This window comes from Cavia porcellus, unplaced genomic scaffold (assembly GCF_034190915.1).
Source record: "Cavia porcellus strain 051 isolate PalLab524CR breed Dunkin Hartley unplaced genomic scaffold, mCavPor4.1 scaffold_11, whole genome shotgun sequence".
Taxonomy (NCBI): Eukaryota; Metazoa; Chordata; class Mammalia; order Rodentia; family Caviidae; genus Cavia; species Cavia porcellus.
In genome coordinates, this window is record NW_026947494.1 from 68,642,975 (window position 1) to 68,663,110 (window position 20,136).

At 38.1% G+C, this 20,136-nt stretch overlaps 1 protein-coding gene across 15 annotated transcripts in view; it reads left to right on the plus strand.

Annotated features, from left to right (window-relative positions):
- Positions 1-20,136, plus strand: part of Asph (aspartate beta-hydroxylase) — a 288,087-nt gene that overhangs the window by 205,900 nt on the left and 62,051 nt on the right. For all 15 annotated transcript variants that reach the window (XM_063258447.1, XM_063258446.1, XM_063258435.1 and 12 more), the window contains 3 exons: positions 3,041-3,191; positions 5,659-5,795; positions 19,767-19,865. In XM_063258447.1, the coding sequence (XP_063114517.1) occupies positions 3,041-3,191; positions 5,659-5,795; positions 19,767-19,865 (387 nt within the window). The remainder of the gene's footprint in view (positions 1-3,040; positions 3,192-5,658; positions 5,796-19,766; positions 19,866-20,136) is intronic.

Below are 20,136 nucleotides of genomic sequence, written 5' to 3' on the forward strand. Positions count from 1 at the left end.
ACAATTAAGATCAGTCATAGTAAGACAATGTAAGTAATACAGGATTTCAGCCTAAGTCAATAGGAAAGTAAGGATAGTTACCATGGTATAACCTGCTATTTTTGGTTCTAGAGGTCTGTGTCCTCAAATCTGACATGAGTGGACAGACCAGAACAAATTAAATTCAATCTAAATATGGCACTAGGACTACTGTGTCTTTTAAATCGTTATAAACCATTAGCAATGACCTCTGCTTTTTTTTAAATATAGTTTCAGAGCTGTCTATACTAAAGACTAGCTTGCCGTCTCTGCCTCATGTCTGCTACTCCACTTTTCTGCTATAATTTGTCCACCTTATTTCCTCATTCCATTGTCTGCCCTGTTCACTGAGGCCTCTCTGCCACTGTTGCTGGAATCCTGATATCTCTTCCTCTCTTTCTCTGTAATGTCCTTCAGCGCTCTCTGTAGGGTTGGATTGGTGGCCACGAACTCCCACAGTTCCTCCTTGTCTTAAAAGTATCTTATTTCTTCATTAATTTTTAGAGAGAGTTTTGATGGATATATGAACTTTGGTTGCATATTTTTTTCTTTCAGGACTTGGAATATTTCTCCCCACTCCCTTCTTGACTTAAGAGTTTGTGTTGATAAGTCTGCTGTTATTTTGATAGATTTCCCGTTATAGGTAACCTGCATCTTTTCTCTGGCTGCTTTTAATATTCTGTTTTTTTGGTGGATTTCTGGGATCTCGATTATTATATGTCTAGGCGTAGATCTGTTTTGGTTGTAGGTAGCTGTGTTCTGTATGCTTCTTTTATCTGGATATCATTTCTTTTTGCTATACATGGGAAATTTTGCTTTAATATATCTGTGAATATTTTTTGTATTTCATTTTTGGATGTTCCTGCTTCCTCACTCACATTCTTTATTCTTAGGTTATGTATCTTTTTATCATCTTCCAGTTTTAGAATTGCTTCTTTCTGGTTCCTTGTTATTTTTAAGAGGCTTTTTCTTTCACGTTCATAAGCCCTAAATCTCTCTTCAAGTTTCAGAAGGCTGTCTTTAGTTTCTGTCAAGGCATTTTGCCAATGTTCAATGGAGTTTTTAGTTTCCTGATATTCTCTTTGGATCTGTTTCATGTATTCTAAGTTATGTTTAAGTTCTTCTTCAGATGCTTCTCTTTCTTTTCTGATTTCCTCAGTTCTTCCATCTGTGTTCTCTTGGGCGGGGCTTGTCATTTCTTTAATTAATCTCTTTATATCTTGCCTCACTTGGATCAGGAGTACAGCTTTAAATTCCTCTATGAGATCATGTAGGTACTTTTTAATTTTGGCTGATGCTGTGTCGAGTAGTGGATGGTTACTGTGCTTGTTCTCTTCAGTGTTTATTTCTCCTGGGCTTATTTTCTCCTGTTGGGCAGCTGGAGATTTTTTTTTTATTTTTATCTCTTGTCATGTTTCTGGTTTCTTTCAGACTGTCCTGGAGTTCTCTGGTCCTCTCTGAATTGCTTAGGGCCTTTCAGAAGCGTGCTGGCTTGAGTTTTTGCTGTCCTCCCCAATTTACTGTTATCTGGGGTAGGCTGGGATGCAGGGGCGGTACAGGCTAGTCTCTAGCCTCTGTGCCAGTTAGTTCATAAATTAGGCTGTACTTTCTGGTTGTCACTGAGTTGTGACTATTTTGTATCCGCTTATTGGGCCCCAAGCAGAGGCTTGGTTTAGCCCCATTAGCTCCTGCCAGTTCTCTTTGTACCAGAAGCAGCTGAGTAATGTCACTATGGCACAGGGTTCTGCCCAAATCCCAGCCGTTCTCTTCCAAACTTCTCTGTGACAGGAGCACCAGAATAGCAGATCCGCCCAAAACCAAGATGTCTCCCACTAAGTTCTCTGTGTGGAGCTGAAGCCAGTAAGTAATCAGGCTCTGCCAGGATTCAAGATGTCTTCCACCAGCCCTCCCTATAGGGGAACCTGGTGATGTCATCACGCTGCAGTTTCTGCACCAGACTCTGTGTTATTGATTTCCCTGTGGTGGCGGGCTAGCTGTTCTCTGGCCAACCCCAGCAGCCGCGGGGTTCCCAGTACTCACCAGAGTCCGGTGCAGGTCCTCATTCCGGGACCACCGCACACCAAGCTGCCCACCTTTCCCGCACTCCGGGCACAGCGAGGAATGGTGCACAGCGTGCGCTCCCGGCACAGCGCTGAACGGTCAGATATCTGTGCACCGTTTAGATTTGAAATGCCAGAGCTTTGTACATCCGCTCTGGTGCAGCGGTGCAGTCCTGGCTGCTACTTGGAGTCCCGGCCCGGGTCTCAGTTTCCCCGCAGTCCCCAAAAGCAACTCAACTTTTCCTGCTGGGTCCACGGGTCAGTTTGTTGATTTAAAGGCGCGGGATTTGCAGCCTCCCGTTATCAGCGTTCACGGTCTCAGCACGACTTTAAATCCTCCAGCTGTACTGTCTTGGTTAATAAGAATCGCTATCGATTTGTCTGGCCCTCTCCATGTTGTCATTTTTTAGCTTCTAGTATGAATTCTCTGGAGAGACTCTTTGCTCGATCCCCTAGCAAGCCGCCATTTTTCGCATGCTCAATTTTTGTCAAAGCTCTTATATCCACCAAATGATATCCCTTGTTTGTATTTTGTTTTATTATCCTTTCTAAAAAATAAAAGAAGAAAAAGACTTTATTTCATTTGATTTTGCTGTGATTCTGTGCAATAAGTAACTGCTGAATTAGTGAATGAATGAATGAACACACAAAGGAACGAACGGGAACTGTGGATTGTAGTCTTGTCTATATTTTGTTAACATGTGATGTGATAGAAATCTCCATCTACCCCAGCATGTGTTATTCTTGCATTTATTGTGTTCTATATCTTTTATCATTTAATAGCTGTTTTTCATATTATTAAGCCAGAACATTGTTTTGCCTTTTTTTGGTTTATTTTTATTTCTTGATAAAGAAAGATTAATGTGTGATTGTTAAAAAACATGCCTAAAAGTTCACTTTTTAATGATAATTGTAGATATGGCTGGTTGCGGGACACTGATCTAATTTAGGGTTTCTGCTAGTGTGAAGATGATTTAGCTGAGAAGAGGAAGAGCAATGAGGTGCTTCGCAGGGCCATCGAGACCTACCAAGAGGTGGCTAGCCTGCCCAATGTCCCCAATGACCTGCTGAAGCTGACTTTGAAACGGTGCTCAGAACGACAGCAGTTTCTGGGTAAGGTTTAAGAGTTAACTATGTAGGAAATGGCATACTTGTATGTTAAAAGAGCATAAGACCAGGCATACTCTTAGAAGACTAAGTTATATTAAGGAAACCTGTGCTTTACAACTAATTCCAAGCAATTTAATTCAAGGTCAAATTATCTAAAATCTGACTATTTTAGACTGATTATCTAAAGCTGAAATCTCAACCCCAATAATTACAAAGATTCAGATTACAAAGATTATACTCTCTTGCCCCCCACCATTTTAAAAGGGAGGCAAATAGAATGCTAAGAGATTGGGTAATTTGCCTAAAGAGCCATAGATAATTGGTTAATTGGTCCAGAACAAAAAACTTCCTGGATTGCCAAATTCTTTTCTCGGTGAATATAAGAAATTGATTCCTGAAGTTTGAAATGATTTGTAGGATTAGTTTTTTAGAAGAACGTTAGGAGTTCCAGGTGCCTTAAGCATTGTACATGTAAAAGTTGTACTTTTTCCAAGGAAAATGCTAGAAAATGTAATTTTAATTATACAGCAAATTTGAAAACACTTCAGAAAGAGCAGTACAAAGCATGCGCTCTACTGACCCAGGTTCCAAGTCTCAAAGGCAAAGAAGACTACTGTACGAGAGCTGCACTTCAGCCAGGCTTATGTGACCTTTCCTGAGCATATCAGTGAGGAGGGCAGGGTCCAAGCCACATGTCCCAGGGATGTGGGTTCTTGTCTGGTAGCATGGTTACATGGATCGGTTCTGTGTGCTCCTTAGCAGAGTCTTGAATAAGTATATGAGGAAGTCAACTCATGCTTTTATAAGTTCTCCATGGAATGGAATGAAGAGTGGTTTGTTCCTTGGTAGATGATTAAAATTGTGGTAACAAATAGAGCCCAAGACATGATTCAAAACTATACAAAATAGTCGGTTAGTTGACTGTTCACAAAAACTCAACCAGAGAAAGAAAGAAAGTGGCATAAATTCAGGATGGAAAAGGGCAGACTGGAGTCAAGCATGGCAAGAAGGGTGTTGCTTGGATGCAGAATCATTCTTACTGAGTTCTGTTGCCCACCACTGTAAGACTCTACTTAGCATAGCTCATTGATTCTGGCTTTAAATTGTTTTTAGTTCACCATGTATATTTAAACATTAATTTTCCTTTTAAAAAAATTTTAAAATATTCAGTTTAGAACTATGAACTTTTTGGTTGCTTTTTAGATTTCATGCCAAGTTCGTCACTCATCCTATTCCACCTTCAAAAGAAGACTGCCTGTAAAATCTCACCTTCTTCTCAATAGTCTTTCAGTATTTGAATATGACCTTTTCTACTGAAATGAGAATGAGGAAGGTCATTTGAGGAGACCCTGAGTTCAAATGGGCAGAAAATGTTATTGTACATGGCAGGATGATAAAGCTGGCTCAAAAGAGAGTTGATGTTCATGAAACAGAGTGGAGGGGACAGGAGCAGATGGCTGCAGGAGGGATGTTTGTCTGGGTGTGGTGATTAACAGGAGAAGCACAGAAAAATTTGGGCCTAGGCAGGCAGGTAGGGAGAAGCCAGAGTATAAGAAAAGTAGACTCCATATTTGTTAGTAAAGAAAGACTGACTAACCAGACCAGTGCCACTTGGAATGACATGGGCCCAGAACAGGCACAGGCCACAGGATGAGTGATGCTTTGTGCCAAATATATTTTTGTTGGAATAAGCAACTCAGGTCATTGACAGTCTTACTTTTACTCTTGGGCAGCTAACACCAAGTTATGAATTTTAGGTAACTAGATTTTTTAAAATGTGTGCTAGTCTTGTTTTGCACATTTTACTGCCCCGTTTCTATTTCCTGCTGTGACACAGAGTGAGGAGAACTGGCCCCAGGTATTTTTAATTTCCATCAGACAGCTTTAACAGTAAATTGAAACTGTGATTTTCGTGGTTGATACAGTGCATGACAGCCTGTCGTCCACCAGAGGGGCCCATAGTACTGAGTGTTGTGTCTGTTGCTGCGCTAATCAGTGCTTAGAGAAGAGTGCAATTTGAATTGGAGAGTTCATCAGCTATTCAACACTCTTTGTGGATCTTGGTATCTTTTCATATTTCAGGCAGGGTGCTTGGCCCTGAAATCAATTAGAATTTTTATTCTCCGTTCTCTACTTTTAATTTTAAAGCTAATAAACACAAAAGTATCATAGTAAAATATTTTTATGAGGAATATTATATGAAGAACAAACTTTCTAAAAAGGGAAAACATAAACTGAATATTGATCAATTTAGAAAATTGAATATGTTTTTAAAATGCTTTTAATCAATATTATATTCAATATTTATTTATAAAAATTATTGATACTATTACTACTACATCATGAAATCCTGCTAAGTATTTAGTATGTGATTAATAGAGACAGTCAGATATAAAATCTGTTAAATAATTTGTATTCTCAATACAAAGATGTAAGTAATATTATATTATTTTTCCTTCCCCCAAATCAGGTCATATGAGAGGTTCCCTGCTTACCCTACAGAGACTGGTTCAACTGTTTCCGAGTGATACCTCCTTAAAGAATGACCTTGGAGTGGGCTATCTCCTGATAGGAGACAATGCCAGTGCCAAGAAGGTGTATGAAGAGGTAGGCAGCAGCTTTCATTAGTGATGTCAAGTCATCTTCAATGTTCTGTCCTAATGCAATATTTCTCTGCAATTTACATATTATATGCCTAGTCTCTCATTCCCTTTAAGTTGAATAGCATGTACTTTTAGAGTTTTCAGATTTATTTTCACACTCCTTTTTTATTTTTATCTTGATCCCATTTTAAATTTTAGTTATCAAAGCCTTCAATTGTAATTGTGACATTTTTAAAACTTCAAATTCATCAGTTGATAGATGGCCTCTCTGAAAGTGTTCTTTGAGACAAAGAAAGAGTAACACAAGTTCTTACACATGTAAAAATATATAATCTTTTCTTTGTATGTGTTGAAGTCCAGTCCCAGGGAGACTGCAGAACATGAGCCTTTCTCGCTTAGTAGAGCACTCACTTTGCAGACGGGCATTGACTTTTTGATCCTCTGGCAAGGATGCCTTTCAAAAGATTTCTAGCTTATAATGGATGTTTTAATAGATAATCTAAAGTCCCAAGCACCTATAAAACCTAGAAAACTGGCTCCTTTTGGCAGTAAAGGAATTCATTTGGTACAATACAAACAGAATGTCAAAATAAATTTTAAAGCTGGAGAAAGTGAATCCCACTACATAAGAAAGATGAATCTGTTTCCTTGTTATTCTTTACTGTAGACCTGTGGATCAATGGTTCTCAAGTTGTTGCAGTTTACATCAAAATGTTACTATTCCATGTTAGCCGGTGTGATTCTTTGCCTTTTTAAAATGCTGTCAAGTACAGCAATTTTATACTCAGCCTGTGGTCCACTCACAAAGTGGTGCTTTCCTCTGCTCATTGCTGTTGGTGCTTCATTGAGGAAAGATAATAAAGAGGAATTAGGATGTGTTGTGACCAGATGCCAACTCCATGCCAGGAATGTGGACGTCGTGCACTGCAAACACAAGCCAAAAATAAAAGAAGGAGATCAAAAGATGGGGGATAAATAAAAAGAACTAAGATATTTATATACCAATTTCCCACAAGAAATGTAAACATTATATAGTACAAACATATACTAGTCCTAATAGTAATGAAACAAAAAGAAAACAACAGCAAAAACTCAGAAAAACTCAGTGATTTTTATATTTATTCAAAACTAAATGCATTGTGAAGAAAAAATTCTTTGCTTCTGTCTTTCCTTTCTTTCTTCCTCCCTCCCTTTCTCTTCCTGCCTTAGCATTCTTCCATATTTTTTCATGTTCTCTCTTTTCCTCTTTCCCTGCATCTCTCTTTCTTTTCATCCTGAAGCCCAACACAGTTCTTTCTGGGTGCCAGAGATGTGGAAGGCTGAGGCAGGATCTGACCCATGCTAGGCATTGCTATCACAGTTAGGGCTCGTCCTTCCTTACCTTTTAGAGCCCTCCTGAGTGTATTCATCTCTATTGCCTGAAGCATTTTATTTTACCTTGAGAAATTTATTTGATGTTATTTATACATTTAGAACCATAACCTTTGAGCATAATAGGAAACATAGAGTCTAAAATAAAACCATATTGTACAATTGAATGAGTTTCTTTTTAAAGAAGCATTAATAAACTGGAAATTAGTGTGGGGTTTGCTTTTATTTCTCCTCTCACTTCTAAGTTAAGCTGTGTCTAATGGATTCTCTTTCCTTAACCAAAGTTTATCCTGACATATTTATCTTCATTGAAATCATTTTCAGAAAACTAATAGTTGGAATTTGAATTTTTCTCCACCTTGTTTTTTAGTTTTTGAGCAAATTTATAAAAGTCATTGACAATTCCCTTTCTGAGCTTGACAGAAAAACTGGCTTTGAAAAGGTTGAATATAGATGGCTCACATGAACGTATTTTGGAAGTTCCTTCTGTGGTTTCCTTCCAAGTTAGTGACACTTTGGTGACCCAAGCATCATTCTTGATGCTTTCCTGTTTTTATTTCTCACATTTATCTTTTAGTCAATCTACTTCATTTTGTTAAGACTCACACATAGAAACTCAAAATGGCAGTTAAGGAAACAAACATACTATATCTCCATGAAGTTTACCATCTGGTGCCAAATCATTCATCTCTTTCTATTTTCCTTCCTGAACAGCTTTGAAATCCCCCCCCCCAACCCTTGTCTTTTAACCCAATCACTGGCTTTCATGGATTCACTCTACTCAGATTTGTTCCTTTCTGACCTTTATCAACCCAAGACACAATCTGAATATCTATCTCAGTTTTCATCACTCAGAAGACTCATCTTTAAACATGTTTAATTATTTACTCTCCTAGGCAAAAGTGTTCAAGCAAACACCTTCAGAGTATTTGTTTATGGATTTATACATTTCCTATATATGTACATACCCTAGTATAGAATGTTCTTTATAAAAAAAGTATATAAATAAACTTTAAAAATGAAATATTTAATGTATGTTTCAAATTTTACTTAACCAATGAAAAAAATTTCATGTTCACTAAAACTTACTATTCTAACATCAAATGCAGTGTTATTTATGGTGACAATAATCCCCCACTAACTCAAGTGGATGCATTCTGAGACCCAGAGTTAGAGCCTTAAATCAAGGACAGTACTGAGTCTCATGTACATGGCCTTTTTTCCTCCTCTCACTTCTAAGTTAATAAGCTGTGTCTAGTGGATTCTTTTTCCTTAACCAAAATTTATCCTGACATATTTATCTCCTTTGAAATCATTTTCAGAAAAGTAATAATTGGACTTTTTATTTTTCTTCACCTTGTTTTTAGTTTTTGAATACTGTGAAGCTTCAGCGCCACTAGTAAGTAAAATAAGAGTTCCTGGAAAACAAGTATTTTGACACCTCAACAGCCAGCCTGGTGATAAAAATGGCCCTGTATCCATTATGTTCTTTTTCCCCATTGCTGGTACAGTTCCCATTACCTCCACATTAAAGGAGAAGAATTTTACTTAGTTTGTGGTTTCAAACTATTCATTCCATCGTTGACTGGCTCCAAGGCAGAAACATTGTGGCAGAAGGACATAGCAGAACAAAGGTATTCTGCCAGACAGTACCAGAGAGGGGGCCAGGGGCTAATGCAGTGTCCAAGGTTGTGCCTTGCTCACTCACACAAACACTCCCATAAGTGTGCTTTATTAAGTAGGTTGCCTCCAATCCAATCAACTTGACAGTGAAGCTTAACTATCACATTCTGTCCTTTTAACAACTAGAGAGACACACACATTTATCCTTAAACCATATTCCAGTAATCACAATAGACAAACTGCTTACCATAATACAATTGCATACAAATGAAAACTCAGTAATCCCTTTCCCAAGTCTTAAAAGTCCAAGTGAAATATATCAGACACACAAGCTTAAATATCACATGATTTCTCTTAAATGAGAAGCCAAAAGTATAAATAGAAACCAAAATATAGAACAGATAATAAGTAGAGAGGTAGATCTTTTTCATATGGAAAGAAGATTAAGAGATGAAGGGAAGGATGGGGAAAAGGAGGTAAGAAAAACAGATGAGCTACGTCACTTACATGTACCAACTCCACATGAGCAATGGACTCATATTGGAAGTATGTACTAATAAAAAGTTGAAAATCAAAAGAATCTCTTCTGAGACTCCAAACTTTAAGCTATGAAGTTCTGCAAAAATCAAAAAAGTTTACATAACCCCAAAGTACAATATGACAGGATCAGTGTTCCCATGCCAAAAGAGAGGAAAGGGGAGATAGAAAAGAATTATACTGAAGTTAAGACTGAAACCCAGCAAGGTAAACATGTCTCATAGCCCCGGGTTCAGCATCTGAGACGAGTTACAGAGAGCATGGGTGGCTCTACGTCTGTCACCTTGCTATTTGCAGCCACCTGTCCTTTCTTCCTTGGAATGGGTCCACTCACAGTCTGCAGCTTTCCTCAGCAGACATTCTACTTTCTAACATCTCAGATTTCCTGAGGTCTCTTCTGTACTTTTGGCTTCATTCCCACAGCTTCATACATTGTCTTCTTCAGGGCTTCCCAGCTACCTTCCCAGACCTTCCTTTCAAAACTTGGTGGGAGCCTCTCATCTCAGTCTGCATGCTGGAAAAAACCAACATCATATGGACAGTGTTAAGGTCTGCTCCTGGCAGCAGTAGTTGTCAAGGTCCGTGGGACCACCATGGCAGTGACCTCTAAGTGGCTAGGTAGTGGAGTGTAGACAGTGAAAGGAATCCTGGAGAACCAATTGTGTAAGTGGCCTTTCTCAGAAGGCTCAGGAATTCTTCTCAAATGAATGGTGGCACTTTTCTACCTTTGAGCCAATAATGGGTGAAGTCTTTCTGATTTCTGATACCTTCAAGGCATCTTTCTTCTCGTCCCTATAAAAAAATGCTTGTTTTCCTTTTAATCCAGTAATCTCCTCAGCAACTATACCTCCTTTGGCCCCAATTTTACATATGATGTGCTTTGGGCCAGAATTTAAGATTTCATACTGATGTTCTTTGTTTTTTACTCAGTTCTTACTATAAATTTGTCTAAAAGCAGACAGCAGCACCCATACCACATCCTAAATGTTGAATTGCCTTAAATTTCCTCTGACAAATCAGTCAGTGTACCTTAATCTCAGTGTCTTCCAAATCCCCACAACCTGGGCAAAATGCAGATACTTTTTTTTTTTTTTTTTTTTTTGTCAAAGTGTAAAACTCATGGCTTATAGTCAGTTGCCAATGAAGTCCTGTTTCCAACTGCAACCATGTGAGCCCAGCTCTTACTGTTTGCATTCCTATCAACATCCTGATCTTCTGCGATCTGACCAGAACCACCCATCAGCTGTGCTTACAGCATTAGGGCTTCCTTAGTTCATACCTCTAAACTCTTCCTATGAGCCAATTCCAAAAGATTCTGAACCACATGCTAAAGTATGACCAAAGGAGCCAGAGGCCCCGCGGCCTGTGGTAAGTGCTCAGTGCACTCTCCCCAAAGCCCAGACTGTTCGGGACCCTCCAGGCTTCTGGGTGCACTGAAGTGGATAAGTGGGTTTGAGGCATCTACATCTGCCTCCCCATCCCAGCTGCACTTGGAGAACTGTGGAGGTTCCAACAAGTAGGCAGGCGCACGCTATTCCCAGAGCTCAACCTATTTGGGACTCCTGCACCTCACCATCGGTGTGCAGAGGAAGGGCAGGGCGGATCTGGGGTGCCTGCACCCACCTCCCCGTGTGTCTGGAGGACTGTGGATATCTCAGCAAGCAGGGGAGCATTGCAGGTTCCAGAGGCCCTGTGGCCTGCGGTAAGTGCTCAGTGCACTCTGCCGAAAGCCCAGACTGTTCGGGACCCTCCAGGCTTCCAGGTGCAGTGAAGTGGATAAGTGGGTTTGAGGCATTTACATCCGCCTCCCCATCCCATCTGCACTTGGAGAACTGTGGAGCATTCAACAACAGGTGGGTACACAGTGTCCCTGAAGCCCAGGTTATCTGGAACTACGGAGATCTAAACAGGCAGAAGAGGGCCATTGGTTCTACTTGGGATAACAGGGTACCAGAGTCTCAGGAACTGCAAACATAGAAGGGGATTTCCAACAGACCCCGAGGAAGCATTCAAATAACACTTGAAACACAGAAATATAGGAAAATAACAAAACGAAACACCAAATTACAAACTCAAACCTCCAGCCCATCTCAAGAAACCCTAGGAGCAATGTATATAGAAGAAAATATGTGCCATTCACCTCAAATATCGGACACAAAAGCTACTGAAATTAACAAGAAAATCCAGGAAGCTTTAAAAAAATTCAAACTCGAAATAATCTCCCAGGTAAAAGAAGAAATGATAAAAGAAATGAAAGAGATTCTGAATATATCTAAAGAAAACACAGTTTAAAAATTGGAGGAACTAAACAAAAAGATAGAATCCCTAGATGAGCAATATAAGAAACAAACAGAATACATAATGCAGATGCACAGAGATATACAGGAAATAAAAAACTCCACTGAAAGTTGTAAAAACCGCCTCAATGAAAGTGAAGATAGAATTTCAGACCTTGAAAACAGGATTGCAGCTAGCAAACAGGAAAGGAAAGATCTTTTAAAAATAACAAGGAATCAGGAAACAACAATTCAACAACTGCAAGACGATGCAAAGAAAAATAACATAAGAATGATAGGGATTAATGAAAAAGAAGGTGACAACATAAAGGATGTCAAGAGGATATTGAGAGAAGTAATAGCTGAAAATTTCCCAAGCATGAGATCAGAAACCGACATCAGGATCAGTGAAGCATATAGAACTCCAAATAGTCATAACCAAAGTAAAACTACACCCAGACATATAATAATCACCATCCCAGAAATCCAACACAAGAATAGATTATTAAAAGCTGTCAGAGAGAACAGACAGATCACTTATAAAGGAAAACCTATCAGAATCTCAGCAGACTTCTCAGCACAAACAATAAAGTCAAGAAGAGCATGGAGTGAAGTATTCCAGATCCTAAAGCAAAATGATTTCCAACCTAGACTGATGTATCCTGCAAAACTATCATTCAAAATTGATGGTGAAATACAATATTTCCATGACAAAGAACAGCTGAAGAACTTCATGAACACCAAACCAACTCTGCAAAAAATATTGAAAGACAGTTTAGATACACAACGGAAAAAACCACTAAGCAAAGCAAATAATTAAACAGAACAGAAAGATAAAGATGCAACAGCAGAGAGATAACATTCCTCCAATTAACCAGCATTTAACAGTAATAACCATTAATGTAAATGGTCTCAATGCACCAATCAAAAGAAACAGACTAGCAGAATGGATCAAGAAACAAAATCCAACCATATGCTGTTTACAGGAAACCCATCTAACCCAGAAGGATACTCACAGACTAAAAGTCAAAGGATGGAAAACAATACTTCATGCAGCAGGAATCCCAAAAAAAGCAGGAGTAGCCATTCTGTTTGCAGACAATGTGAACTTTAAACCAACAATGACCATAAAGGACAAAGAAGGTCACTACATACTCGTTAGGGGAAAACTCCAAGAGGAAGAGATAACTATCTTAAATATATATGCACCAAACTCCAGATCACCCAGTTATATAGAACAACTATTAACAGAAATGAAAACTCAAATTATCAGTAACACAATTATAACAGGAGACCTTAATATGCCATTGACACCAAGGGACAGATCAACCAGACAGAAAATGAGCAAAGAAATAACAGAACTGAATCACACCTGTGAACAAATGGATTTGATAGACATATACAGAATGTTCCACCCAACAACATCAGAATACACATTCTTCTCAGCAGTACATGGATCATTCTCTAAAATAGACCATATATTAGCTCACAGAACATATTTAAAGAAATGCAAAAGAGTTGAAATCATCCCTTGCATGTTATCGGATCATAGTGCTCTGAAATTAGAAATTAATGATAAAAGATACTTCAAAAATCCCACAAACACATGGAAACTAAATAACACACTCTTGAGTAATCAGTGGGTCACAGAAGAAATTAAAGAAGAAATTAAACAATACCTAAAAGAAAATGAAAATGCAGATACAACTTACCGGAATTTGTGGGATGCAATGAAAGCCGTCCTCAGAGGAAAATTTATTGCACTGAGTTCCCACATCAGGAAAACAGAATGAATACAAATAAATAACTTGATGCTACACCTCAAACAGCTAGAAAAAGAAGAGCAAGTCAAGCCCAAAGCCAAAAGAAGAGAGGAAATTATAAAAATCAGAGCAGAAATCAATGCAATAGAGACTAAGAAAACAATCCAAAGAATCAACGAATCAAAGAGTTGGTTCTTTGAAAGAATAAATAAAATCGATAAGCCCCTAGCCAACCTTATTTTAAAAAGGGAAGAAAAAGCTCAAATTCATGCAATAAGAAATGAAAAAGGTGAAATCACTACAGACCCAATAGAAATACAGAAGATCATCAACACCTATTTCGAAAACCTCTACTCTCAAAGGTTTGATAACACAGAAGAAATAGACAGATTCTTAGAAGCATATGAAGTACCAAAGCTAGATCAAGAGGATGTAAAACTGTTGAGTAACCCAATCTCTGTTAATGAAATTGAAAATGTAATTAAGTCCTTACCTACAAAGAAGAGCCCAGGCCCAGATGGATTCACTGTAGAATTCTACAAGAAATACAAAGAAGACCTAATGCCGACACTCCTCAAACTATTCAATGAAATTGAAAGGGAAGCAATCCTTCCTAAGTCATTCCTGGAAGCAAATATTACTCTAGTACCAAAACCTGAGAAAGACCCAACTAAAAAAGAGCACTATAGACCGATCTCCCTAATGAACACAGATGCAAAAATCCTCAATAAAATATTGGCAAATAGGATGCAGCAAATCATCAAGAAGATTATGCACCATGACCAAGTGGGATTCACCCCAGGAATGCAAGGATGGTTCAACACACGTAAATCAATAAATGTAATCCACCATATCAATAAAGCCAAAAGTAAGAATCACATGATCATTTCTATAGATGCAGAAAAAGTCTTCAATAAGGTCCAACATTTATTCATGATAAGAACTTTACAGAAAATTGGAATATATGGTCTTTACCTCAATATAATAAAGGCCATTTATGACAAACCAACAGCCAGCATCATACTAAATGGCCAAAAATTGAAAGCCTTTACTTTAAAGTCAGGCACAAGACAAGGATGTCCTTTATCACCACTCCTATTTAATATAGTACTGGAAGTACTAGCCAGAGCAATTAGGCAAGAGAGAGAAATAAAAGGGGTAAAGATAGGAAAAGAAGAAGTTAAATTATCATTGTTTGCAGATGACATGATACTCTACGTAGAAGACTCCCTCAACTCCATTGAAAGACTCCTAGATATAATAAATAAATTCAGTAATGTAGCTGGATACAAAATCAATACTCAGAAATCAATAGCATTCTTATACACGAACAACAAAATCACAGAGAGGGAAACAAGAGAAACCACACTCTTCACATTAGCAAGCAAAAAAATGAAATATTTAGGAATTAGTCTTACGAAAGAAGTGAAAGACCTATACAGGGAAAATTATAATACACTGAAAAAAGAAATTGAAGATGATCTCAGAAAATGGAAAGACATCCCTTGCTCATGGATAGGAAGAACAAACATTGTGAAAATGACCATTCTCCCAAAACTGTTATACAGATTCAATGCAATCCCAATAAAAATACCATCACCATACCTTATAGATCTAGAGAAATCACTTCTAAAATTCATCTGGAAGCAGAAGAGACCTAGAATAGCAAAGGCAATTCTGAGCAGCAAAGGCAAGGCAGGAGGCATCACAATCCCTGATTTGAAGTTGTACTACAAAGCAACAGTAGTAAAATCAACATGGTATTGGAATCAATACAGAGCCAAAGATCAATGGAATAGATTAGAAGATACAACCACAACTACAAACACACTCAACCACCTTATCTTTGATAAAGGAGCCAAGCAGGTTCACTGGAAAAACGACAGTCTCTTTAATAAATGGTGCTGGAAAAACTGGCTCTCCATTTGCCGAAAACTAAAGCTAGACCCATGTCTATCACCATGTACTAAATTAAAATCTAAATGGGTCAAAGATCTGAATATTAAAACAGAAACACTAAATCTATTGGAAGACAAATTGGGTAGAAACCTTGAAGACATAGAAGTAGGTAGAGAATTCATGAACAGGACTCAAACCGCACAGGAAATACTTCCCAGAATCAATAACTGGGACCACTTCTTAATAAAAAGTTTCTGTACGTCAAAAGAAATCTCCAGCATAGTGAAAAGAAAACCCACAAACTGGGAAAAGATTTTAGTGAACTTTCTCTCAGACAAGGGACTCTTGTCTAAAACATATAAAGAATTAAAAAAAACTCAGACCCCCAAAATTCAAAGATCCAATCCAAAAATGGGCATCTGAGATGAATATGCACTTCTCAGATGAAGAAATACAAATGGCAAATAAATACGTGAAAAAATGTTTATCATCATTGGTCATTAGAGAAATGCAAATTAGAGAATTAAAACCACACTGAGATTCCATCTCACTCCTGAAAGAATGGCCAGGATCAAGAAAACCAACAACAACAAATGCTGGAGAGGCTGTGGGGAAAAAGGAACTCTCCTACACTGTTGGTGGGAGTGTAGACTGGTACAAACTTTGTGGAGGTCAGTCGGGAAATTTCTCAAAAAGCTGGGATTAGAAGTCCCATTTATTCCAGCTATTCCACTTCTAAGCATATTCTCAGAAGAACTGAAAGCATCATACCACAGTGATATATGTGCACCTATGTTTATAGCAGCACAATTTGTAATCGCCAGATCTTGGAAACAACCCAAATGTCCATCAACTGAGGAATGGATAAAAAAAGCTGTGGTATTTCTATACAATGGAGTATTACTCAGATAGAAAAGGATCACATTGAGATATTTATCAATAATTGGGCACAGCTTAAGACCATACTCATAAGTGAAATAAATCAATCTCCCATGTGTGAATATGAAAGTTTCCCTAAAGTAAGTAATGATTCAAATATATAAAAATATGTGGTAATCATGATTCCCCATTATGTGGCCTTGAAGCCTTATAAAGTTTTCACTTATTAATTGGAAAGGCTTTATTCTGGGCTTCTTGATATGGAAATATTTGAAGTTAGAGTATATGAAGTTTTATCCAAATATTTCAAGGAAAAAGACACTATGGTAACTACTATTAAGTCAGGTTATAAGGTGGTGAAGTACTAGGTTGTTGAAACAGTTATGCTTTGACCTGTATTGTTATATTGTTATGTTCTGTTTTATCTCAATATCTTCCTTATTCATTAAAAAAATTATTTAGTTATTTTTTATGGTTTTTTTAATTAAGGGGAAAAATTTTAAAAAATTAGCAGGATATATAATAGTAACTTTTTTTGATTTCCTAATAACTTGTTTTGAAGTCTTGTAATACTCCCAGTATCTTGTTTTGACTGATTAGACTCTGTTCCATTCTGTATGATAGTATCAAGTTTGAGGGTATAGGCAACTACTTTGAAGGCAATAAGATGAACTAAGATGCCCATTCTGGTTTGACTATTGTCTCCTTTGGAAGTCCTGCAATGTTTACAATGCTTAAGTTTTATTGGTCTTGTTCTCTACTGTTTTGTTCAACTTTATAATGAGATAGACAATCCTTTTTAAGGAAACAAGAGACATTATGATAATCATTGTTGATAACTCTGTTGATAACAGAGTATACTCTGTTTTTACATCATGTGCTATGTCTATCCTTGGTTTTGACTGACAGCTTTGTTTTGCCATATTTGACTTTATTTTCTCCCCCCCCAAAAAAAAGTAATAAGAACTAAGGAATAATAAAACCCAAAATGTGTAAATTTTGTTGTAAAAAAGAGAAGGAAAAAAAGTGCTCTAAAAGTTACAACAGCAAGTGTGTTTAGGAATGTTAAATAGCTGACCATATTAATGTTTTTGGTTGGATCATTGAACACAACTGTTTGCAGTCTCACTGTTTGAATGTCCATTTTGTATGCTTTGATACTGTGACTTGAGCAACTATCTCTAAGATGATAATATGTAATCTATTAACTGGTGATTTCTTATTTTTTTTTTTTGTAGTTCTGTATTACTTGTACCCTTACACTGCTAGTTTTGTTTTGTTTTTTCTCTTTTTCCTCTTAAGTAAAATTTAAAAAAAAGTATGACCAAAGGAATGACCCTACTTCTTTGGTACCAGTTTTCAGTATCTTCAGCTTATCTATTGCTGAGGCAAATTACCCAACACACACAATTTAAAAGAAAAGAGCTTTATTTAACTCATGGTTTTAGAGGGTTCAGCCTGTGTGGTCCGCTGGCTTCAAGGTAGCAGCATCATGACAGAATGGAATGGCATAGAAAGTTGAACTAAGGTTCATAGCAGCTGGGTAGCAGAGCACTGTACTTACAGTCGGGCAGAAGATACCAGTGACCAGATACAGAGCCCAAGGTCACACTGCCCTGAACACTTAAATATGTGCTCTCCTAATCACCTAGACGACTCCTAAGCCAATCAAATTGACAATTGAGTTTAACTGTCACAAAATTTAATTTTGTAAATTATTTGTGATGATGGATGTGTGCCTGCTATAGGCAAAAATGTCATCTATGTAGCTATAGTAATCCCTTCATAGCAATGGGGCAGAAGCATGATCTATAGATTTTCAATTCAGTTCCAAAGGTAATAACTAAACTCCTGCTCAGTTTGGGGAGGCAGTGCTATGGAAGGTGCAGAAACAGCAGAGCTTGTGCTTCCAGAGGTCTTTTTAGGAAGAAAAGCCCAGCATGCATTTAACTCACCCATCGCTGCGTTTATCACAGAGTTCTTGAGGACCCTCTGTGTCAGGCACTGAAGGTGAGCAACATTCCATGCAGACATAACCTTTATCGTCAGAGTACAGGGAATAAAGAATCTAATAGGTCAGATGGCTATGAGTGCAATAAAGAAAACTGAACCAGGAGAAAAAAGTGACTAGTCTTGGGGTGAGGGTCTGTTTACTAGTGGGGTTGGAGGTCAGTGGTAGGCTTCATTGAGGTGGTGAGCTCAGAGCAAGGGCTCCATCCTTCAGATAAAGGAGTGAACTGTTTGGATGTCTGAGGGATGAGTGTGTGAGCCAGAGGGGCACTGTGAGCACAAAGTCCTGCAGCAGCGCTCCCTTTGACTTACCACAAGCATCATGAGTACAGTGTACCTGGAGGACGGACAGGGGCAAGAGCGGGGTCCAGAGAAGTGGAAAAGCCCAGCCCGGAGGAGGCCTCGCAGTTGTCCCCAGAACTTGGTCTTTTACTCTGGCTCAAAGGGACAAAAGGAAGGATGAGATCTGACCCATGGCTGAGCAAGTCCCTTTAAGGCCCCAGGAGACGACCAGGGAACAGAAGGCTGGCAGTTACCTGGCTCCTGTACAGCCGCGGAGAGATGATTCAGCTTGGGTAAGGTGGCCGTGGTGAAGGAAATGACAGGCATTGTGGTTCTGAAGTACTTTGGAGGTTATGTTGGCAGGATTTTGAGTGGATGAGGTGTGGAATCTGACTCAAGCTGAAAATGTCCAAGTGTGATCATTGTGCAGTCCAGCCTGTGGTGTCCCCTCTCTACCACACATGTTGCCCCTCCTGTGTAAGTTCTCTGTGGTGACCATGGCATTCCTGTTCCTACTCTGGAAATTGAACAGACCAGTCATGCATGATTTCTCTCCATCCACCCAACTCAGACTGTCATCTTTCTTTTTTGTTCCAAAAATTCATTTGTCTTTGCAGCTTTTCAAGCTGAATATTGTTGTGTTTTGATTTCTGACTGCTAATGTTTCATTTAGAGGCATTTTGTGTGATTTATCTTGAGATCATATTGAATAAATATATTAATAAACAGTGGTGTGTTTTAAATGAAATATTTACCTGGATTTTGTCACAGAATATCAGATTTGCTCACCATCATTCTTAGTTCTTAAAACAGTCTGATCAACTCAAGAAATTTCTGTTTAAGGGGTAGATCCTGATATACAGTACTATGAATGCAAACCTAAATTTGCATTTAATTTAAATTTCTCTTAATCAAGACAATGTAGATAGCACATATACAAAACAATATGTAATAACCATTCAGAATTGTTTTAAAGCATAGCAAATTTAGAACAGTTTTCCCTAATCACTAAAAAACAAAACAAAATAACTAAGGTCTTATCAATTGACGGATATTTTGCTAATTTGCATTGTTAAAGCAGTGCTTCAATAGTTACTGTCTTTTCACACATTCCTTTTTTCTTGAAGAACCAGTGTGTATATGTGAAAGCATATTGATTTGAGAGGAAAAAGGCTTTGTAAGTTTCATGATTGCAATGAGACAAAGTACTGTGGTGTTTTAAGCGGCAGCATTGTAATCCAATCTGAGTATAGCAAACTAATTAAAATTTGCTTTGGCAGTCATTTGTGCGGTTTATAATGTATCACAATAGTGCCTTACTGTCTTTGAGTGCAGGTTCTGAATGTGACACCTAATGATGGCTTTGCCAAAGTACATTACGGCTTCATCCTGAAGGCACAGAACAAGATTGCTGAAAGCATCCCCTATTTGAAGGTGACTGTCACTGCCCTTCCTTCCTTTTCATCTTTTAGTGCCTTTGTAGACTGATTGGTATTCATGCTGAGTCTTTTCATCATCAGGATGTACACCCTCTGACCATGACATTCACAGGCAGTGTGGACCTTCACTGTGACTGAGGGTATCATATGTAGAAATACCAACTATGTGAGCAGAGGCTATTTGGAAAAGACTTTATAAAGAAATTCATAAAGCCAAAACTGTTACAGTTTTTAAATAATGGCCAAAGTAGACACAATTATTGACA